Raw genomic sequence first — 23,274 nt, forward strand, 5'->3', positions numbered from 1 at the left:
CTTGCTCTCATGTGCCCGACCTTATGCCAGACCGCCTGCCCGTTTCTCATGAGCGTTAGTGCCAGCTTCGTGGGCTTGGTCGGGTTTATTAGAAATACACCAGGGCCGGAGTGGTAGCACAGTGGAGAGGCACTTGTCTGGTATGCAGCCCACCTGGAACCCCAGAGGGTCCTCTGGAGTGATCCCTGAGCACAGAGCCAGGAGAAAGTCCCGAGTACCACGGTTGTGACCCAAAAACAAAAGAAATGCACGTATGTTGCTCTATGACTCTTTTTTATAATCTGCTTTAATCTGTGCTCCTGCCCCATGTGAGAGGGGCTGGTTCCCCTCCTTTGCCAATCCTGTCCCACAGCAGGATGCCAGGGATTGAATTTGGGGCCTCAAACATGCTGGCCACTTGCTATACCACATGAGTCGGTCCCTGTTTTTTTTTTTTTTTTTTTAAATCAAAATGGAAAGCTAGTTTTGTGTAATTAGAGTCCATACCATAATTATATCTAGTAGTTTATTTGGAACAGTGTATTTGAAATCATGGGGTCTTCATTTTGCCTTAAATGTTATACCTCTTTCTTCTTTCACTTGGGAGAATGCAAGTATATACAAAATTTAATAGAATAGATGGTCAGACAGCTTCCCTAGTTACCATTATCTTAATATTGCAAATTCGTCGTTAGTGGGACTGTCTGTGGACCCACCTTTCTCTTCTTCAGCAGTCAGACTCCTGGGACGGTGTTTGCCTTGTCCACAGCTGACCCAGGCTTAATCCCCGGCATCTCACAGGGTCCCCCGAGCCTGGCCAGGAGTGATCCCCGAGCATTGCCGGCTGTGGCCCCAAAACAGCCGTCCCAAACCAAATCGGAGAAGGCAGAGTCCTGCAGCTGCTTGGTTTAGTGTTGCTTGGGTTGCTGTTTCTTACTGACCTGCCCGGCGCTGTCCCCTGACTGGAGACAGGCGGTGAAGCCTCGGCCGGTGCAGTGTGGTCCGTCTCTCCCTGCGGTGCTGTCCGTCTCTTGCCACGTGTGTTTTGAGGTTCTTTTGATTTGTGCATACAAGGAGGTCTGCCTCCTGTCTTCTAGTAACTTTTTGTTATTTTAAAGATTCTTAGTTTTTAGCCATAGTTGTTAGCCTGCATATCCACTGCAGCACTCTTAAGCGTGTGGGGGCTGTATGTATGGGCCTTGTTACCGTCTGTTTTCTCGGTGTCTTTGAGTCTAGTGTATGCTTTGTGTTGGCGGTATAGAATTGGGTTGCTTTTCAGTGATTTCTCGGCCACTTGCCCCATCAGTCTTCCTTTGGGTTTGGGTCTTTAACCCATTTCCATGTAATGCACTTCCCGATAAGAGAATTCATATCTGCGCTTTACTCAGGTTTTTTGGGTCTCCTTTTTGATCCTTTATTCACTACTCCTTGCTGCCACCTTCTGTGTTTATTGGTACGTTTTAGCATATCAGTTAAATTCCCTAACACCAAATTGCGTTTATAAAGTTATTAGTGGTTGTTCTGGAGGTAACAGTGAAAATCCCAGTATGGCGACCATTGTTTTTTCTCTCTTTGGAAATGTGCTTCCTTCTCAGTAAGCTCGTGAAGGAAGCCCCAAATGCCCTGACACTCCAGCCATGAAGTGTTCTAGTGTTTATCCAGAAGGAGGAGGGTAGGCCACGCGCGTCATCTCTGAATCCTGATGCCTGTCTCCCTCCTTAACGGTCCTTGCTGGCTATTGTCTCGCGTGTTTTGTGATGGTGTGTCTGTGGCAGGCTTGTCCCTGTGTGCGTCTGACATCCTTGGCTGTCTTTCTCGGGCCATTCTTTTTGTCTCAGACTCTGACTCTGGGACTCGTGTGGCCTGTGCAGTGCTCCCCCAGGATGGTGTCCCCAACTGTATGCGTCACGGGAGGCATTTGCTCCCGTTGCTGGCTTTTAACCTGTCTTCTCGATCACTTTCTTAGGTTCATCAAGGCGTACAAGAAGTTTGGCCTCCCTCTGGAACGGTAAGCAGTGATTGTGCTTGGTGCTTCTTCCCTTGGGGCCACTCTCCCTCCAACACCAGCGCCAGTGACTCTTCCTGAGCATACTCTTGTGCATGCTCAGGTGTCTGGTGCCCCCGGAGGGCTGGGGGAGCAGCGTGGGTGCATTGCCTCTGCAGGGAGGGTGAGGCAGAGCAAATGTATTCAGGGCAGTGATGGCGAGGCCTGGTTTCCAGGAGAGAGGCGTGGAGAAGTGAGGAGAAGCCGAAACTCGGCTCACTGTCTGGAGGCCTGATGGCCGTGTACGTGGAAGGCTCTTGGTGGTAGTGGGGTATCCACTGACGCAGGTGGCATGAGGGTTGACATGTCAGGAGCTGGGGTCGGAGTGTTAGTACCATGGGGAGGGCGTTTATCTTACATGTGGCAGATCCTGGTTCAATCTCCAGCACCCCATAAGGTTCCCCGAGCCTGCTGGGAATAATTCTCCAGGAGTAAACCCTGAGCATTGAAACATCATAAAAAAGATGTCAGGAACTTGTTTGCACCTTGTCACTAGTTAGATCTGAAGGACAGCCATCATTCCTGATTTCTGGAATTCAGAACGCAGGTTCACAAGTTGGCTCATACTGAAAGTGTTTCTTGCTTTTTGCCACATTTGCCCTGAGCCTTTGCAAGTCATAGCTCTGGAGGGGACAGGTGCCTCCTGCTGGCATTTGCATCTGGAGAGGAAGCAGTGATGGGGGGTAGCGGGGAGCGGAGCCTGGCCGCTGCCTCTGTCCAGCACCATTGCAGGCCCAGCTAGGGCTGTGTTTGAGCTGGGCCAGTCATTGTCAGACACATAAAAGGCCCCTTCGGGGTGGGGGGGGCAAAGCGATAGTACGGCAGGTATGGTGCTTGCCTTGCATGTGGCTGACCAAGATTTGATCCCCAGCATCCCATAGGGTCCCTTGAGCATTACCAGTGTAATTCCTGAGTGCAGAGCCAGAAGTAACCCCTGAGCATCACCAGGTGTGACCCAAAAAGCCAAAAAAAAAATAAAGAAAAAGGTCCTTTGACAACCTGTTTTTGACCGTATCTGCTTACCTGTGTGACGTACCCAGGCCTGAGTCGTGCCAGAGCCGTTGCTGGGCTTGGCACCTCAGGGCCTCTGACAGCTCTGCCACTGACAGCACCCTTGGTAGTGAGCGCAGACCCCATGCCCTACTGAAATCAGGCTGCGTCTGCTCTCCTGGGGCGCACTCTCTCCTGTGCGCCCTGCATCTCGGCCGGGTGCGGGGTGCTGATGGTGCACAGGAGCGTGGAGCATGCCTTCCCGGGAGCCACCATCCGAACCCGGGGACTTCCCTAGGCCCTGAGCGTCTCCGTGTTTGCCCTTCCTCAGGCTGGAGTGCATTGCCCGCGACGCCGAACTGGTGGATAAGTCTGTGGCCGACCTGAAGCGCCTGGGGGAGCTGGTCCACAACAGCTGTGTGTCGGCCATGCAGGAGTACGAGGAGCAGCTGAAGGAGAACGCCAGCGAGGGTGAGTCAGCCTGGGGCCTGCAGGTCCGAGCGTCACACTGGGCCTTGGGGCCTGCCTTGCTCTGAGTGTGGGCGGAGGTCGCCACCCACAAACAACGAGGACTCACAGGAGGCCCAGGGGGGATTAACAAGAGGCACAGCTGCGTTCAGTCTTTTTTTTTTTTTTTGCTCTTTGGGTCACACCTGGCGATGCTCAGGGGTTTCTCCTGGCTTATGCACTCAGGAATTACTCCTGGCAGTGCTTAGGGGACCACATGGGATGACGCTGGGAATCAAACCCCGGTTGGCCGAGTGCAAGGCAAACGCCCTACCCGCTGTGCTATCACTCCAGCCCCTGCATTCAGTCTTGCCGGAGACTGTTTGGGGCGTTTGAACGAGTCAGGGCAGGGTCAAGTGAGCGTCTCTGAGCTGGGGCAGCAAATCAGGATGTGGGATGTCATAAGTCCCAGCCACTGGATGAGCTCTATAGACACAAATTCTTTTGTTATTACAGGCCTCAAGATCCTTATTCTTGGGGCTGAAGGGATAGTCCAGTGGAGAGGGTGTTTGCCTTGCTCGAGGCCATCCCCGGCATCACAAAGGGTTCCCCAAGTACTGCCTGAGTGGGGGAGTAATTCCTGAGCACAGAGCCAGGAGTAAGCTGTGAGTATCGCTGGGCATGGCCCAAAAACAAAAACAGAAGATCCTGGTTTTATTTATTTTTTCCTCTTCTCTTTTTTCTTTTAATATTTTTATTGACTCACCGTGAGATAACCCATTACAAAGCAGTTCAGGATTGGGTTTCAGTCACTCAGTGTTCCACTACATATACCCCCCCAACAACACCCCACCTTCTCCCTCTCTCTTTTTCTCCTTTTGGGCACTGTGGTTTGCAATGCAGGGACTGAAAGGTTATCATGTATATCCCTTTACCTACTTTCAATACTCAGTTCTTACCCAGCATGTTCATTTCCAGCTATTGTTGTCATAATGGTCCTTTCTCTGTCTTCCCTACCTTCCACGCCCCACACACCTGTGGTAAATTCCAACCATTGACAAGTCCTCCTGACCTGTTTTCCTTTTTAAAAATTGTTATTTTTTTCGTCATACTCAGCAGTGCTCAGGGCTGACTCCTGGCTCTGTACTCAGGGATCACTCCTGGCGGGTCTTGGGGGACCATGTGGGATACCGGGGATTAAACCTAGGTTTGTTGCATGCAAGGCAAATGCCGTCCCTGCTGTACTATTACTCTGGCCTCATGGACAGATGTAAAGATGATAAAAACTTACCAGTTTTGTCAGTTCAAGCCAAATTTTCCAGGCACTAGAGTTTGTTGCCACTGGATTTGTCCTGAAGTGTTTTCCCCAGAGGCATCAGAAAAATGGTTTTGCAAGCATCTGACCCTGGGTTCCTTAGTTTCGGAGACATACAACCTCACCAGCATTAGAGGCTGAAAATACCATATTTTAAAAAGTTTTTTTGAACTTTGGTATATATCTACACAGTGGAATACTATGCAGCTGTTATAAAAGATGAAGTCATGAAACTTGCATCTAAGTGGATTAACATGGAGTGTAATGAGTCAGAAAGAGGGGGACAGACATAGGAAGATTGTACTCATTTGTGGAATATAAAGTAACAAAATGGGATACTAACACCCAAAGATAGTAGAGACAAAGAACAGGAGGATTGCTCCATGGCTTGGAAGCCAGCCTCACATGCTGGGGGAGAAGGCAGTTCAGATAGAGAAGGGACCACCAAATAAAGGATGCTTGGAGGACCAGCTCAGGATGGGAGATGTGTACTGAAAGTAGACTATACACTGAACATGATGGTCACTGAACACCTGCATTGCAGATCACAACACCCTAAAGGAGAGAGAGAGTAAAAGGGAATCCATCAGAGGCAGGGTTTGGTGGGGTGGTAGGGGAAGGGTAGGGAGGGATACTGGGAGCATTGGTGGAGAATGGGCACTGGTGGAGGGATGGGTATTCGATCATTGTATGACTGAAACGTAAGCAAAAAAGTTTGTAAGTCTATAACTGTATCCCATGATGATTCATTTAAAAAAAAAAAAAAGTTCTGTGGGGCTGGAGCAATAGCACAGTGGGTAGGGCTTTTGCCTAGCATACAGCTCACCTGGGTTTGATCCCAGCATCCCATATGGTCCCCTGAGCATTACCAGGAGTAATTCCTGAGTGTAGAGCCAGGAGTAACCCCTTTTGCATCGCTGGGTGTGACCCAAAAAGAAAAAAAAAATTTTTTTTGTGCTATTCTTTTTTCCACAAAAAAAACCCGCATATATATTTTCAACCTAGTATGTCTCTCATTTCCATTTACTTCCATTTCTAGGCATCGCTATTGTGTTTAAACTTGGTGTTGGGCATGGTTTTCTATGCCTCGGTTCTCAGGAAATTCTCTGTGATTCCTTTCATGAACCTGCATGGTTTCATGTCTCTGAGTAATTTGGAAATTTTCCTGGTGTAGCCAGTTTTACTTTCTCCTACATAGGGCTTTTCCTGTGTCTTGTGCAGTTCAAGAAAAGTCTTGCCCTCACTGCCAGATTTTCTTCAGGGCAGCATTTGGAGCCATCGCTGTTGATGTCCTGCAGCGGGCCCCTGCATGGTGGTAGCGCAGCTAGTCCTGCATCATCTGTCTAGCCTGGGGCCACCCCGTCCCGGCCCGGCCCCGGGGAACCACCCCTCAGCCCCACTCCCTCACGCTTCCCTCTGCTTGTGTGTCTGATTTGCATTTCTCGTCTCATTAGGGTGAGACCCTTCCTGTGTTGAGGAATATATGAAAAATCCTTTTGTTCCCTTTTTGGGGAATCTCTTCTTCCTGTTCTCTTGCTTCTTGGTTCCACCCCCCTTTTTTTGGGGGGGTGGTATTTCTATTTTATAGATGAGGAAACAGATATCCAGTGAGGTTCTTCGTGATAACAAAGGGAAGACAGCGACAAAGACAGGGAGAGTTTGTTCTGTTCTTTGCTTCTCGGAGAGCTGCCTTTCCTTTTTTATTCTATTCTGGTCCTGCTCTGGTAGTAGTACTGAGAAGAGCATTTGCAAGTGAGATTCTCGTGGCTGACAGAAGGATCCCTAAATGGTTGTTTGTAATTATAGTATCTCCTCATTGGCTTCAGTGCAGTCTTTGGGTACAAGGCACAGTCTTTCCTTGGTCTTGGAAACTCTTTTCTCTCAAAGAAGCAGCCACTGTTTTATTTGTTGTCAGCTTTCCTTCTTAGGTTCAAGTTGACTGGACTCTTCTAGAATTGTTTCACCTTGACACTGGGGCTAGGCCTTTCCCCACCGTCACTTTTGGTCATCATTTCTGGGGTGTGAAGTATTGACTTCAAACTCATTCTTTTTATATCTGATCTGAGTTGTGTAGAGCTTTTTTTACAAACACAGAACAAAATTTACCTTCTATTTTTTTTTTTTTTCTTGAGCTGGGGAGGGTCATACCCAGCAGTGCTTGGGGCTGACTCTTGGCTCTGCACTCAGGAATCACTCCTGGCAGTGCACAGGGCACCTATGGGGTATCGGGATTCAAGTCCAGGTCAGGGACGTGCAAGGCAATGTCTTCCCCACTGTCCTGTTGCTTCCGCCTGGCCTTCTGTCTTTGAACTGGGGACCCAGAGGCGTATTGGAGGCAGAAAGCATCCTGGGTGTGCTGACATCTGTTCTCTGGGGGGCTGGGTGGGTTCTCTTGGAACTAACATGACATCGACATTCCTTAGGGAAAGGGCCAGGCAAAAAGAGAGGCCCCACGATCAAGATATCTGGGGTCCAGGTCAACGTGAAGTCCATCATCCAGCACGAGGAAGAGTTCGAGATGCTGCATAAATCGATCCCTGTGGACCCAGAAGAGAAGAAAAAGTAAGTGTGAAGTTGAAGGTGTGTGTGTGTGTGTGTGTGTGTGTGCGCGCGCGCATGCGCGCGCGCGCCATGGGGCATCCATCGGAGTGATCTGTCCATGGTGTTCTGTTCATGGTGCTCTGTCCACAGTGTTCTCTATGCAGCTCTGTCCACGGCATTCTATCCAGGGTGCTCTGTCCAGGGTGCTCTGTGCTCTTGCCCAGTCCAAAAAGCCCCTACCCTCCTGCCCCAACAGTGCTTCTGTCTTGGTCCCGCCCCAGGTACTGCCTGAGCTGTCGCGTGAAAGCTGCCCACTTTGACGTGGACTGGGGTGTGGAGGACGACTCCCGCCTGCTGCTGGGCATCTACGAACACGGTTACGGCAACTGGGAGCTGATCAAGACTGACCCCGAGCTCGGGCTGGCTGACAAAGTAAGCAGGCTGGCGCTGCTGGACAGGTCCCAGACATCGGTCGTATGATCCTTTTCTGCAAATCTCTTCTGACTCTTCCGGTGGTGGGGGTGGGGGGGGCTGGGGTGGGGCGTGATCGAGCTGATGGATTAGTCCAGTCGCCAACTCCTGGGGTTTCTGCGTCCTTGGAAACGGTGCCAGTCTCTAGCCGCCTGTGGCAGCAGCTAGGTGGGATCTGGGGCAGATGATCAGCAGACTGTGGGAGTCTCAGCTTGATGCTAGGCCAGATCTCATTGTGTCCAGTGCCAGGGTCAGGGTGGAGGGTGGGGGTTAGTCGTGAAGGCAGCCCTGGCTCCCACTGCTGGCTGCGTGATTGAGACCTGGTTTGAAGCCACTAGCCCTCCCGCCGTCTGCACGGCAAACGCAGCCCCCCCCCTTCCCGCCCCGCCGGCACCTCGGTATTTGTTTTGCAGTGGGCTCAGACACAGGCTCAGACACGGGTCGTGCTTCTCCCAGAACTCCCCCCTCCCCCTCTGCTCCCCGTGGCAGGCGAGGTGACCTCGCAGTCTAGACCAGGACGAGCAGGGAAAGCGGAGCGCGAGGCTCGAGCAGCATCTGCTCCCCATGGGGCTCCCCCTGGGGTCCTCCCGGCACCCCACCCGAGACTCCTTCCCTGAGCACAGGACAGCTCCCATCCCGTGCGGCCGGAGAGGCCCAGCTGCGGGGGCAGGGACACGCCGCCCGGCCCGGCCTAGCCCAGTCCCCTCCGGCAGTGCTCTAAGCAGCATCCCCCGTCTGAAACGCAGCTTTAACCTAGCTCCCGGGATTCCCTGCTCCTGGAAGGAGGAAATCCGCGCCGGCGGGGATGGTGTAGCAGATGAAGCCACCACGCCCCTCTTACCTGAGTTGTTCTGCCCTGTTAACAGCACAGGTAGGAGCCACGGGGGAGCTGCAATCTCCATCCCGTTGTGTCCACACGAGAACGTGAGGGATGCTCAGAGACTGGGCGCCACGGACATGAGATAGGCTGAGAGGCTGTGGTCTGCAGCGGGAGGGCGGGCGGGAGGGGCTGCTCAGGCCTGTGAGCCGCCCTCCCCCCATCACTAACCAGGCCGCGGGGCCGGCGGGGGGCGCGGCTTCTTCCTTTCTTTGCTGAAGATCCTGCCAGTGGAGACAGATAAGAAGCCGCAGGGCAAGCAGCTGCAGGCGCGCGCCGATTACCTGCTGAAACTCCTGCGCAAGGGCCTGGAGAAGCCAAGCGCCGGGCCAGGTGGCGACGAGGTGAGCCCGCCCGCAGCCTTCCCGTCCCCGGGGTTTGGGGGATCTGCGTGTGCGGCCGCCCTCTGGGCAGCGGCTGCACAGCTTCCCGAGTCTGCTCTTGGACTCTGAAACGGTCCTCTCTCACCGTCAGTGCTGGCCAGAGGCGGGCTTCCGTGGGATCCTGCTTCTGGTTACTTTGCAAACCCCCCTGGGCTGGTTATTTTATTATTATTATTATTATTATTATTATTATTATTATTATTTTTGCCTGTTGGCACAGCTTGTGTGTATGAGTCAAAATGGGTCACCCGCAGCCGTGGGTCTGCGTTTCCATCTTGTTCTGAAACTGGACTTGAAGGCCAGAGCTACAGTACAGCAGGGAGAGTGTTTGTCTGGTACACGGCTGACCTGGGTTCCATCCTCAGTGTCCCGTATAGTCCCCTGAGCACCACCAGGAGTGACCCCTGAGCACAGAGCCAGGAGGAAGCCCTGAGCACCGCTGGGTGGGCCCAGAAGAAACAACAGGAAGTGGACTGGAGTGGTGGTCACTCCCAGTGGGTCAGCCGTGCTGGTCAGAAGGACTCGGGTTCAGTGCCTGCCAGCAGCCTGTGTGTGTCTCCGAGTCCCCAGCCCTTGGCGCCCACCACCCTGAGCTGTCACCCAGATCTCAGGGCAGTTTCTCTAATCCTGCACCTCACGTTCGCTTTGGGCTGATGGTACTGTCAGTAATGTCCTTGCCCAGGAGATAGGCTGAGAGCCCCTGGGTTGGGCACTGGAGGTGGCCCACGTGGTGCTGTGCAGACCATGCACTCCCGCGTGCCGCCCCACAGCCGGCAGCCCTAGCCCCTCCACCCATGCCGATGCAGGGCACGGAGCTCTGTCCAGCCTCGCCCCTGCTGCACATCACACACCCACACGCCCCCCCCCCCCCCCCGCCCGAGTGTCTTGCTTTGGATGATGTTTCTCTTCCTCTTGAATCGGATCTTTGGGATCATTAGCATCATGCGTGTTTCTGCCCTACCTGGGATCCCACGGAGGCCTCCCCAGCTGAGATTGGTCACTGGTCCTCTTCTGAGTTTCCCGGAAGTTTGTTTATTTCTGTTTCTTTGGGGCCTGCACCCGGCAGGGCTCAGTGCTCACTGCTGGCCGGGCTCCGGGGACCCTATGGGGTGTCGTGAATCGAACCTGGCCAGTGCCCTCCCCGCTGCCCGGTGGTCTTGGCCCCTCCTTGGAGTCTTCTTCCTTGGTCTGTGGCCGCTGGGGGCACCCGGAGGCCCTGTGTCGCCTCTGCACCTCTGGGTGTGCCCCTTGCCCTCATCCCTCTCCCTTTGCAGGCCCAGTCCAAGAAGCGGAAACCCCGGGTGAAGAAGGAGAACAAGGCCCCCCGGCTGAAAGACGAGCACGGCGCCGAGCTGTCGTCCCCGAGACACTCCGACAACCCCTCCGAAGAGGGGGAGGTGAAGGTGAGGGTGCTGTCTGCCCTGGGCCAGCCCAGCGCCGTGGGTGCGATCACCACACGGGGACACTGAGAACCCTCGGGGAAGGCACCCGGCTCCCGAAGGTCAGCGCCACAGCTCCCCAGAGGGGCGTGTGGCTCTGAAGGCAGGAACAGCAGCCAGGAAAGCGAGGGAGGTCCCATGGCAGGGGCTGTGGGGGCTTCTGTCTTGGAGAGGCTCGACTTAAGGCCACCCAAGCGTGTGAAGGCAGGTCCAGGTAAAGTGAGAAGGACATTGGTGTCACTGGGTATGTTTTAGGGGGCGCCAACTCCCCCTCACGAGCCTCACGTGGCCCGTGGCATTCAGTTTTGCCATGAGATGAGCTGTGAGGGGGCCCGGGCTGGGTGGCGGTTCACAGTCGGGTTGGAGCCAGACAGGTGGATCCCAGCTCCAGCACCCTCAGCTTTGCTGTGCCCACTGGGGACGGGCGTGTAGACCACCCCTGGACTTTGTGTTTTCCCCTTCTGTGACGTGGGCGTGAAGGTGCCCATTGGTCAGGGCTGCTCCGGGAGGGAAAGCCCTCCTGTAGTCCCCCTCTTGGTGCTCCAGCAGGGAGTTGGGAGTGGTGTGGTGGTGGTGGTGGTGGTGGGGTGCTCTCAGTGGACCCGGGGGCCACCGGGCTGCTTTCTCCAGACAGCAATCAAACAGGAAGCGTGTGGCCAAGGCACCTTTCGCTCCGTTTGTTTGCCAGGATGATGGCTTAGAAAAAAGTCCGATGAAAAAGAAACAGAAGAAGAAGGAGAACAAGGAAAACAAAGAGAAGCAGATGGGGTCCAGGAAGGACAAGGACGGGGACAAGGACAGGAGGAAGTCAAAAGAGAAGAAAGAGAAGGTCCGTGGCTGTGGCGGGGAGGGTGGTGGGGAGAGCGGGGGCTAAGGTTCCTACCTGCAGCCTTGGAAGGTCCCTTCTGTGTTTGGAGGGAGCTGAAATCGCCAGCTCGGGAGGGGCAGAGCCAGGAAATAAGGGGAGTGTGTGGAAGTGTGTCCCCACCATTGGACAGCCCTTCTTCCCCAAGGAGGCCGTTATTTGCCCACCCCTGGCACCCGGTTCCAAGGGAGTTGGAACAAGATAGGACAGGCAGGAGAAGTGTGGGTACTCAGCTTCGTGGCACAGTTGTCTCTCCCTATTTGTCTTCGGGGCGGGGGACGTGTAGCTGAGCACCAGGCGGATCAGTGTGTCTGAGGAGCTTGGGGCTCAAACCGGAACACTCGCTGAAAGCCCACCATGCAGAGTAGTCATGCCTGAGCACCAGCACGGATTTGGTAGTCTTTTTTATAGTGGCGATTTTATAGTCTTCATTTCCAGCTGTGGAATTCTGGGGCCGCCTTGAATGCATGCCCTGACTAAGGATGAAAGTATTTTCCAGTGGGCCCTGAATTGTTGGTTAAAGCGTAGAGACAAATAAGTGCTCTAATTCCACCAATTGGTGAAAACTCAGTATAAAATAAATTAAAACAAGAAGTCAGACCACACGGTTTGGGTGGCTATTTTCCCTCCTCTGTGACCCAACAACTTTCCAGGTGACTAAACGCTGAGATCATTTTAATAACCTAGCAAGATTCTGCTTATAACATCTCAGAAGCAATTTTGGTTCTCCCAAAATAGCTCATTTCTGTGTGGTAATAAACCATGCAGTGGCAGACATTTTTGCATCCATGCATCCACAGAAGGATAACCATTTTTAAAGAAAAATACTCCTAAAGTGTCTGCGTGGAGAATAGTTTAGCAAATACTTGTGTATCTCCTGCCCAGATCTCATTGCAACTGTTTTGTTTAGGTGACTCTCCCCTGCTATTGAATTTGAATTTTGTGTTTCATGCAAACTTACTGATAACTTTTTTTTTTGGGGGGGGGGTTACTCCTGGCTCATGCACTTAGGAATTATTCCTGGCAGTGCTCAGGGGACCATAGGGCATGCTGGGAACCCAACCGGGGTCAGCTGTGTGCAAGGCAAACACCCTAACCGCTGTGCTACCACTCCAGCCTATTGATAACTATTCACTCTCAGTCTGTTACTTTGCACAGATTCTTTTTTCCTGCCATGTTCCTTGCTTTGTGTCCGCTTTATTTTATTTTTGGTTTTTGGGCCACACTCAGTGGTGCTTAGGGTTGACTCCTGGGCTTGCACTCAGGGATCCCTCCTGGCAGGTCTTGAGGGGGACCATATAGGGTACCAGGGATTGAACCGGGTTGGCTGTGGACAAGGCAAAGGCCCTACCTGATGTGTGTGTACTTTTGCTCCTCCCCGTTAATATTTTTTCCTTCTTTATTAGGGTCACTTTTAGCAGTGCTGGGAGGCCTGGGGCCACCCCACTGGCACTGCTCAGGGCTGACTCCAGGCTCTGCACTTAGGGTCACTCTTGGTGGGGCTAAGGGGCCCCTAGAGATGCTAGGGATCGAACCCAGGTCGACCCCTTGCTGTGCCCTCACGTGCCCTCCCTGCTGTCCCAGCACTCCAGGCCTTCTCCTGGTGTCTCTTCATGGGCAAAGCAGATCTGATCCTGTGGGCCTGTATGGATCTTTGCAGTGTTTAGTTAATAGATCCTTCTGGATCCCAGTCTGTTCATCAATGGTGCTGCTAATAAAGGCGTGACGTGTGCATCTCTGGGAAGCCCGTCAGTTCAAACCTGAGCATTGATGGCGTTTCAGTGCCTTTCACGGGGCATGAAGTAGGAACCAAAACTGCCGTTGGGCCCAGAGCTGTTTGGGGCTCTTGGGATGAACAGAGTGACAATGCCGGCCGCTACCCAGTGCCTCTGAGGGTTCTGTTTGGTTGTTATATTTGGGCCCTGACCGGAGTTCTTGGGCCTTCCTCCTGGCTCTGTGCTTAGCAGTTACTCCTGATGGGGCTCAGGGGATCATACGGGGTGCCAGGGCTCGAACCCGAGTTGACTGCATGCCAGGCCAGCACCCTCCCTGACTCTGAGGGCTTTCCCTCCCCCAGTCTTGAATCAGGGATGGCATCTGTGCCCCCCTGACCCTGTGCAACACTGGCAGGGAAACCAAGGCAGAGACTGGGCTCGCCCCATCACACCGGCCCCTCCCTCTTCCCACAGCCGAAAGGGGACACCAAGTCTGCTGGCCGATCCAAGCGCACACAGGGTCCTGTCCACATCACGGCCGGGAGCGAGCCCGTGCCCATTGGGGAGGACGAGGACGATGACCTGGACCAGGAGACTTTCAGCATCGTAAGTGCCGCAGCTGTGACCTTCCTGGGGCTGTGGCCGTGCTTGGGGAAGAGACCCTGGGCTGTGCCGCTGTCCTCTGGGAGCGGGGAGGGCTGCGGGGGTCAGCTGAGGCATCAGCTCAGCTGCGTGTGTGTGCAGTTGCCGGGGTCACCTCTCACCTGCAGCCTCCTAGGGCTGGGCCCTGTGTCTTCCCCGTCCAGTTTCCTGGGTGGGGCGAGCGCGTGGCCCCTCAGCGTGGACATTGTGTGTCCCTTCCCGGTGGCCCTGAGTCGCACCTGGTGGTTGTCCCAACCCAGGGCTCAGTGAAGCCCAGTGGGGCCTGTAGCACAGCTCTTGTCCTCCTTCCACGTGGGCCTGCTGGAGACGGGGCCATGGTGCTCACTCGTCCCCACAAGTGTCTTTTCCTCCTGGTAGAGACAGTTCCCAGTGTCCATTGCGGGAGCAAGGCAGCTCGCAGAGGACCATAAATTGGCCCGTCCTCCCTCCCTCCTTTCCTTCTTCCTCCCTTCCCTCCCTCCTTTCCCTCATCCCTCCCCTCCCTCCCTCTTTCCTTTCTTCCTTTCTTTCTTCTTCCCTCCTTCTCTCTCCCTCCTTCTCTCCCTCCTTCTGTCCCTCCTTCCTTCCCTCCCTCCGTTCCTCCCTCTCTCCTTCCTTCCTTCCTTCCTTCCTTCCTTCCTTCCTTCCTTCCTTCCTTCCTTCCTTCCTTCCTTCCTTCCTTCCTTCCTTCCTTCCTTCCTCCCTTCTGCCCTTCCTCCCTTCCTCCCTATCTTCCTCCCTTCCTCCCTTCCTTTTTTCTTCTCTCCCCCCTCTTCCTTCCTCTCCCCTCCTCTTATTCCTCCTTTCCCTTTTCCTTTCTCCTCCCTTCCTTTCCCTTTACTTCCCTTCCCTTCCTCCCTTCTTCCAACCCTCTCCCTCTCTTCCTCTCATTCTCTTCCTTTCTTTCCTTTTTTCTTTGGTACTTGGTCCACTCCCAACAGTGCTCAGGGTCGGCATGTCTCTGTGCTCGGGAGTTTCTCCTGGCAGTGCTCAGGGACCGTGTGGCTGGGGAGTGTGGGATCTGGTTCCTCGCACACGGTGACCCCCTTGCAGCCCCCCTGTCTACCCTGTGTATGAGTAGTTGTTGTGCCCTCCTTGGGCACACACAGGCACCCTGGAATCTCTGTCATGCTCGGGGTGGGCCCGCAGCTGCCCTGCCCCGGGCACATGTTCCCGCCCTGGTGGGTACGGCCTGTCCATCAGGGCAGTCCTCCGCATGCTGCTGCTTTAGGGTTCCGCCTTCTCCCCTGCTGAATCACGTGCCGGTCTCCGCAGTTTCATACCGACTGTTTTCTCTGCACACCTCCTGCTTTTCTGGGCAGTGCTGCCTTTGCCGTGGTGGGGTGTGGGAGAGGGGATCCCGGTGCCTGGCTTCTGTGCTTGGTCTGGAAGCCGTTTCCCCTGGTTCCTTACCAGCTTGCCGGGCTTGCCGGCGTTCGCCTGTCGTTGGAAGGCTTGAGGGAGGCTCCAGGCTCAACTGTTGCTCTGTCTTCAGCTCAGCCTGCACGGGTGCCCTCTGCCCTGCCCCCCCCCGCCCCCGGGCGGGTCTAACCTCCCCCCAGTCACCCCCAGAGCTTCTGCCCCAACGTGCCTGGCCGGGGCAGGGGGCTCGAGGGCGTCCGCCTTGGCCGTCTTGTCCACACGCGTCTCACGGTGCCACACGCTCCCTTGCAGTGTAAGGAGCGGATGCGGCCCGTGAAGAAGTCCCTGAAGCAGCTGGACAAGCCGGACAAGGGGCTGAGTGTGCAGGAGCAGCTGGAGCACACGCGCAGCTGTCTGCTGAGGATCGGAGACCGCATCGCCGAATGCCTCCGTGCCTACTCGGACCAGGAGCACGTGAAGCTCTGGCGGAGGTAACCGGCCCCGGCAGCCTCTCAGTCCCAGCCCAGGTGCCCGCGCTGGCCCACGACGGAAACAAAACAATGTCTCTTCAGGGACCACCTCTTGGTCCCGAGGCCACAGGCTTCTGTGTCCTGAAGTGGGTGTTTGCAGAGACCAGCTCTGAGTGGCAGGAGCGAGGTCTGGGTCCAGGGCAGAGCGGCCAGCTGGCTCCGGGTCACCTGACACTTGCCCTGGAACCCCGAGGTTTCGGACAGGCCTGGTTTCCTGCCTGGCCCGGCCCGGGTTGATTTTCAGGGGAGCCTGACAGCGGAGGGGAGTGGGGTGGGCACTCGAGGGCAGGCTGGGAGGCTCCATTCTCTCGCACAGGGGAAGGACCCTGGGAGAGGGGCGGGCCCCGTGGCTGCGGTCTGAGCAGAGGTGCTCAGAGGGAGCACTCCTGATCTCTGACATAGTGGAGACAGTCTCAGGACGCGGGCCACAGTCCGAGTTCCCCTGATGCTTGGTTGCTGGAGTTGTTCTGGGAGACACTCCAGTCTTAGTGGATTAGCTTCGGATGAAAACTGGGCTTGAAGCCTGTCACAAGACTGTCCATCGAATGCTTTTGTGCCCTTTATTTATTTATTTATTTATTTATTAAGACAGAGAGAGAGATCTGGGGCTGGAGAGAGGGTACAGTGGGGGGGACACTTGCCTTAGGTGTGGCAGACCGGGTTCCATCCCCGGCTTCTGATACGGCCCCCTGAGCACTGCCAGGAGTAATTCCTGAGTGCAGAGCCAGGAGTAGGCTCTGAGCACCGCCAGGTGTGGCTCACAAACAACAGACAGAGATTTGAGGGCCAGAGAGCTCCGTGACCAGAGTGCCTACTGAGCACATCCTGAGTCCTGGCCCTGGGCACTGCCAGGTGCGGCCCCCAAAACAACGCAAAAACCCGACATTGATGTAAGAAGGAGATTTCAGGTTGTCTTTTTGGCCACACCCCCATTACTCCTGGGCTCTGCGCTCAGGGATCACTCCTGGCGGGCTCAGGGGACCTGATGACGGGGATCAAACCTGGGTTGGCTGTGTGTGAGGCCAGCACCCTGCTTGTGGTGTTATCACTCCAGTACCCCAAGATTTTGATCCTGACACGTGGCTCTCCTGCCTTGCTCCTCCGCTCAGTCCCCATTCCTGCCACCTGGCAGGTCCTGACCCAGCCCAGTGGCCAGCGAGCGACCTGAGGTCACATTCAGATGTGGGTCCCAGCTTGGTCCCAGCATGTGGTCCGCGTGTGATGGTATCTGAGGTCCAGTGGCCATTCGCAGGCGGGAAAATCTTTTCCTCCTGGCGTGTCCATTTCCCTCATCTACTGTCCCTGCTTGGAGCGCTGCGTCCCTCATCCCAGCCCAGTGACACTGGCGACGCTGGCATTGGGGGCCGTTCACCCCCCTCCCCCATGCTGAGACCCTGTTCCCAGAGAAAGTGAAAAAGCCCCATTTAGGATGAAAATGTCCTTAAGAAGTCGTATCATTTAGCAGAACTTTTTCGTTGTTGTCGTTGTTCAACAGGAACCTGTGGATATTTGTTTCCAAGTTCACAGAGTTTGATGCTCGGAAATTGCACAAGTTGTACAAGATGGCGCATAAGAAACGATCCCAGGAGGAGGAGGTGAGTGAGACAGAGAGGCTCGTCCCACAGAGCACACCGCCTGCTCTCGGCTTACCCGGGGCACTGTCTTGTTTCCTCCCCAGAATCACTGCCCAGGTGGGGTTCAGGAGACCCTATGGGGTGCTGGGGATCAGTCCCAGGGCGGCATGGTGCAAGGCCAGCACCCTCCCACTGTGCTATATCGCTCCAGCCCCTGCTTGAGTGTTTGGATACAAATGGTTTCCTTGTGTGCTGAGGAAGTGGGGTTCTCGGGGGTGAGCAGGGTGAGCATGATGCCTTTGCCGGGAGCCCTGGACCCCACTGAACTTGTTGGGGTCGTGGTGGGCCCCAGCTTTGCTAAGGGCCAGAGCCTGGATGCCAAGGCCCTGGGTGTGGCCCTGCATGAGCGTCTTGTGTCCATCTGTGGAGCTGGGCTCTGAGTGCCCAGTGGGGGCTCATGGGACCAGAACATGTTTTCTTTTTTAGGTAAGCAGGTCAGTGTTTAGGGACTGGCGTTTGCCTTGCACACAGCTGACCTGGGTTCGGTCTCTAGCATCCCATAGGGTCCCCTGAGCACTGCCAGGAATGACCCCTGAATGCTAAGCAGGAATCAGCCCTGAGCACTGCCAGGTGTGATTCAGAAAGACCACCCCCCCCCCAAAAAAAAAAGGACAGTGTTTAGGTGGCTGGTCCTTTCACTGTGGGGATTGAGCACAGCTCTTGGCCTCCCGCTACTCTCCAGGAGCAGAAGAAGAAGGAGGACATGATGGGCGGGAAGAAACCCTTCCGACCCGAGGCCTCGGGTTCCAGCCGCGACTCCCTGACGTCCCAGTCCCACGCCCCGCACACTCTGCACCCCCAGAAGCCTCACTTGCCTGCCCCCCACGGCCCCCCGATGCACGGACACCCACGAGATAACTACAACCACCCCAGCAAGAGGCATTTCAGCAATGCTGGTAGGTCAGTCTGCGGAGCTGCAAGAAGCCTTGTGGCCTTCCGGGGTTGCCGCTGGCGCCTGGTCTCTGGCAGCCCCTTGGGGTGGTGCTGCAGGTTTAGTGATTGCCCCCCAGGAGTGCTGCAAACTGCTAGGGTTGAAGCTTAGAAACTCCAAGCTTGCCTTGCACACGGCTGACCCAGGTTTGCTCTCCGGCATCCCGTAGGGTCCCCTGCGCACCGCTAGGAGTGATCCCTGAGTGCAGAGTCAGCCCTGAGTATCGCCGGGCGTGACCCCCAGAAAAGTCCACAGAAGAGAAATAGAAAAACCAAACTCAGTGCTAGCAGGGCTGGGATGATTGGGGGAGAGAAAGAAGCCAGCCAAGGTGGGCGGGTGCCCAGGGCCCGTGAACCCAGCAGTGCCTGAGCTGGAGACGGGAGCGGGGCCCCCTGCTCACCCCCAAACCCCGCTGCTCATCCCTGCAGACCGAGGCGACTGGCAGAGGGAGAGGAAGTTCGGCTATGGTGGCGGGAACCCGGCATGGGGGGGTGAGCGGCACCGCCCATACGAGCAGCACTGGTACAAGGAGCACCACTACGGGGAGCACCGGCACAGCGACACCCACCGCTCTGGGGGCTACCGGCCCAACAGCCTGTCCCGCAAGCGGCCCTATGACCAGTACAGCAGCGACCGTGACCACCGGGGTCACAGAGACTACTACGACAGGTGGGCCGGGGATGGGGGCCCCCGGGGAGAGGGTGCTGCTGACTGAAGAGCCCGAGGAGCAGAGCACGGCGGCGGGGCTCAGCTGCTGACCCCAGACTTTGCTCTGTTTGTGCAGAAGTTCCCCCTGACTGCAGCAGCCGTGAGGCCACGCACGCTTGTTGGGTGCTCAGGGCCCCGGAGGGGGACCCAGCCCACGTGGGGTTCTTGCTGGAGGAGCCCCCTGCAGCCTGTGGCAGTGGAAAGAGGGGCCCGGTTGTAAATGTGCTGCTTACCTCTCTCCACACTCGATCTCACGGAGGATTTGTTTGGGCCTTATCTTTAAAATAGGGATATTACAGGGCTGGAGTGACAGGACAGAGGGAAGGGCTTTTGCCTTGCATGTAGCCGACCCAGGTTCAATCCCTGGCATTCCATAGGGTTGCCCGAGCACCACCAGGAGTGATTCCTGAATAATGCAGAGCCAGGAGTAATTTACCCCTGAGCATTGCTGGTTATGACCCAAAAAGCGGGGCGGGGTGGGAACTTAGTTTATCAAATACTTCCAATCTATTTAGGAAAGTAAAATGAAAAAGATGGGCTACGCTACTATAGCTAGTACCATCACATATCCGAATAACTCTGGAGGCCAGAAAGGTAGTACACTGGGGAGGGTGCTAACGTGTAGCTCACCCGGGCTCAGCTCAGACACTGGATTGTCACTAAGCACCTGCATAGGAGTAAGTCCTGAGCACCACTGGGTGTAGCCCTCCCACACCCCCGGCCCGCCCTGCCAAATGTCTTAGTGGCTCATAACAATATATGATCTTCCACACCACAAAGTAGTAATAATATAATAAATAGGAAACTTTCAGGGCCTAGGGAACTTCCAAGGCTAGAGTGATTGGACAGTGGGGAGGACGTTTGCCTTGCGCATGACTGACACGGATTCGATCCCCAGCAGCCCATACAGTCTCCCATGAGCCCTCCAGGAGAGATCCTAGAGCACAGAGTCAAGAGTCAGCCCTGAGCACCGGTGGGTGTGGCCCCCAAACCGAAAAATAAAGTAGGGACCAGGGGTGGGAGCGATAGCACAGCATGGAGGCGTTTGCCTTGCATGCAGCCAACCCGGGTTCGATCCCCGACATACAATTAGGGGCCCCCGAGCACCACCAGGAGTAGTTGCTGAGTAGAGCCAGGAGTAACCCCTGAGCATTGCTAGGTGTGACTCAAAAAGCAAAAAATAACAATAAAGTAGGGATCAGTCTTGCCAAGATGTATGAAGTCACCCTTGGTCCTTGTGTATTTGTGACTGATTTGTCGAGATGGAGTCCTTGGCGCTAGGTCCCTTCAGGAAGGTTCTGGAATGGTCTGGTGACTCAAGGGCGGGTTGCCTTGCTGCCGCTGCTAATCCCCTGTCTCTGTTCCAGACACCATCACGACTCCAAACGGCGGAGATCGGACGAGTTCAGGCCCCAGAATTACCACCAGCAGGATTTCCGGCGAATGTCTGACCACCGGCCCCCGATGGGCTACCATGGCCAGGGCCCCTCGGACCATTACCGCCCCTTCCGCACGGACAAGCTGGAGGACTATAAGCAGCCCCTGCCCCCGCTGCATGCCGCCGTCTCCGACCCCCGCTCACCCCCCGCGCAGAAGTCCCCCCACGACTCCAAGTCGCCCCTGGACCACAGGCCTCCCTCAGAGCGGTCCCTAGAACAGAAAAACAACCCGGATTATAACTGGAATGTTCGGAAAACATAAAGGACGACCGGGAGGGTGGGGCGAGGGGGAGCCCGCCAGCGCGGGGAGAGTTTGGGTCTCATCCGACAGGACCGGGCGTCGGGCTGAGGCCGCTGGACGTGCTGCAGCGGCGCTGGCCACTGCCCCCGGTGTGGGGTCCCTGCACCCCCACCTCACTGCAGAGAGGACTGTGTGTGCCCCCGAGCAGGGGGAGCAGAGGCGGAGCCCCTGGGGAGGTCGGGGAAGGAGAGGGTGCAGGAAGCCGCTGGCCTGGTCACTGTGACGTGGAGGAGCTCGGGAGCCCCCACATCCCGGGACCCCTGTGGCGGGGAGGGAGGGTGAGGGCGAGCCCTTGGCTGTCCGCCAGCACTGAAGGTGGTGGAGGGCGGGGAAGGAGGTGTGTGTGCCGCTCTAGCCCTGGGCCAGCGCGGGTCTCCGGCTGCACGGTGGGTGCTGGCTCTTGGAGCAGGGTCCCTGGTGGATTACTGAGCTGAGGGTGCTGCTGTGGGGTAAGGCCTGGGGAGGGGAGGGTCTCAGGCCTTTCCTGTGGGGCTTCAGGGCGGCTGGCGCAGGGCCTGGCGGGCACGGACTGCTTGCCGGGACAGTGCTGGACCCCACGTGTTTGAGTCACATTGAGTCTACAGGCCACTCTCTCTCCCCGGAATGGGGGGCGGTCCTGGATGGGAGAGGCTGTGGACTGGGTGTTCCCCCTTGCCTCGGGGCCCCTTCCCTCCCCGAGTAGCGTGTCCAGTATTGCAAACAGGTTTTGGGACTTACCCCCCAGAGGCCAGGCCCAGTAGTGTGGGGTTAAGCTCCCTGAATGCACACCCCTCACCCCCACCCCCACCCCCCAGCGCGTCTCTCCGTGTTCATGCAGTATTGGGGCTGCAACCAGGCCCGAGTCTGGGTCTCGGCTCTGCAGAGAGCTGCAACCCCCCCATGTCACTGACCTCGGGACCACCCTCAGGGTCGAGGGATGGGGATGCGTCTGCTGTGGACGTCAGCCCTTCCCCTTGGGGCCAGAGGAGGGTGAGGGTGAGGTTGGGGGGCGGGGTTGGCGGTGGGCTCCGGGGCAGGTGCAAGAGGGGTGCCCAGGGTCTACTCTGCCCCGGGACGTCCTAGGTGCCCGCGTGTCATGTGACGGAGCGGGAGGCAGTATGGCCACATCAGTGTTGCGTGGTTCCAGAGTGGGGGGCCGGCCCGCCGCCCCTTCAAGGTGGCCTCATGGGAGGACGTGGGGGTTGGGTTGGCATCACGGGCATGCTGGACGCTGCCCCGGGCCGGCCTAGATTAGGCCTCTTCCAGTCATTCCAAAGCCCTGGCACGAGAGACCTGTTGGGCCGGTGCTCTGGCCTTGCCACCAACCCACACCTGACACTGAACCCAACAGACCAAAATCCAGTCACAGCAGGCACAGCCCGGGCAGGGCAGCGTGCGTTTGCGTGCGTGCGTGCGGGCTGGACCCAGGTCTGGCCTGGCTCTGGCTGCTTCGGACCATCTGCACCCTGGCCCGGGACAGATGGTTTTCTTTCTTGTAAAATTGTGGACTTTTCAGACCTGTTGACTAAACAGTCATTAATTTATATTTGTGAAAAAAAATGCCACTGTCCTAGTGATTTCTGATGTAAATAATGTTGTTTATATAGTATGTATTAAATTTTCCTACATTGTAAAGCTGTGTTAGGTCGGAGTCTTGTCTGCACAAGGGGGTGTGGAAGCAGGCCGACGCATGGCATGGGCCTGGCACAAGCAGAAAGTGGACATTGCTCAGCTGCCCTTCCTCTGCTCGCTGGACCATGGGGACTAGGGGACAGCATGTGCAACGTGGCACAGTGTGGCCTCTCGCTGGCCTACACCAGGCACCCAGAGGGGCCAGGGGTTGGCAGCCCCCAGCATGCTGTTGTGGGGCCAGCACGTCCCAGGGGGTGTCTAGCAGCCTCACTGTTCCTCTCGAGGACCAAGCTGCCAGCTTGAAGCCCCATCAGAGGTGTCCGGAGAAGGCGTGGGGATGGTGCCATGGAAACGCTGACAATGTTAGCGTCAGCAGTTGGTCTCTGTTGGTTCCTGGTGGCAGGACAGACGTGGGCCGAGGGCCTGTGGACCCCCACACCCTCACAAGTGCCCCTAATTGTGCTTGGTCCCGCCTCACCCAACTGTCCAGGCCACCTGCGGGGAGAAGTGGCTGGGATGGGTAAAAGGCAAGAATGCAGTTTCCTGCCACAAGCTTGGATCATGGGGCCACTTGCTGCTGGTTCCCTGGGGAATGACAGTTGACCAGGAGGCCTGGCTTTCGCCCCAAGGGTCACTGATGGAAACCACATCTTTGCCGGCCAGGCCAGTACCATGGAGGGCCCCAAACCTCCTAGCCCGCCAGTGCTGGCAGTGGGGGTGAGGTAGAGTCTCAACTCTCCCTCAGCCCTGGTCCTGCTGGAAGCCAGGCCCACTGTCCTCGCCGTCCTCTGCTCTGTCCCCAGGGCCCCAGTGGCCCGCATGCTCACCCGGAAGGCAGAGAGGTCTGCAGGGGGCTTGCGCCTGTCACCCTCCCTCCTTCCTGATCTAAGGCACGGCCGTGGCCTTGGGGACAGGGACTGGCTGAAAGTGTCTTGTCCCCAGGTGGTGCCCCACTGTGTGGGCACTGGCCTTGCCCTCGTCCAGGCAAGGAGCAGGGCCCCCTCAGCTGTTGTGGTCAGTGGGGAGGTCACCCTGGGGGTGAGGGAGTCT

General features: G+C 56.3%; 1 protein-coding gene across 2 annotated transcripts in view; it reads left to right on the forward strand.

Annotated features, from left to right (window-relative positions):
• The window catches only part of CHD2 (chromodomain helicase DNA binding protein 2), a 79,031-nt gene extending 56,810 nt beyond the window's left edge, over window positions 1-22,221 (forward strand). Inside the window, exons 27-39 of one of the 2 annotated variants that reach the window (XM_055141382.1) lie at window positions 1,946-1,987; window positions 3,345-3,484; window positions 7,199-7,337; window positions 7,598-7,748; window positions 8,886-9,008; window positions 10,322-10,450; window positions 11,175-11,315; window positions 13,541-13,672; window positions 15,383-15,561; window positions 17,096-17,195; window positions 17,917-18,130; window positions 18,594-18,834; window positions 20,241-22,221. In XM_055141382.1, the coding sequence (XP_054997357.1) occupies window positions 1,946-1,987; window positions 3,345-3,484; window positions 7,199-7,337; window positions 7,598-7,748; window positions 8,886-9,008; window positions 10,322-10,450; window positions 11,175-11,315; window positions 13,541-13,672; window positions 15,383-15,561; window positions 17,096-17,195; window positions 17,917-18,130; window positions 18,594-18,834; window positions 20,241-20,574 (2,065 nt within the window). In that variant the 3' untranslated portion in view covers window positions 20,575-22,221. Of the gene's footprint in view, window positions 1-1,945; window positions 1,988-3,344; window positions 3,485-7,198; window positions 7,338-7,597; window positions 7,749-8,885; window positions 9,009-10,321; window positions 10,451-11,174; window positions 11,316-13,540; window positions 13,673-15,382; window positions 15,562-17,095; window positions 17,196-17,916; window positions 18,135-18,593; window positions 18,835-20,240 lie in introns of those variants that run through there. The other variant, XM_055141383.1, reaches the window with a different exon arrangement.
• Window positions 22,222-23,274: the final 1,053 nt, after the last annotated feature.

This window comes from Sorex araneus, chromosome 6, assembly GCF_027595985.1.
Source record: "Sorex araneus isolate mSorAra2 chromosome 6, mSorAra2.pri, whole genome shotgun sequence".
Lineage (NCBI taxonomy): Eukaryota > Metazoa > Chordata > Mammalia > Eulipotyphla > Soricidae > Sorex > Sorex araneus.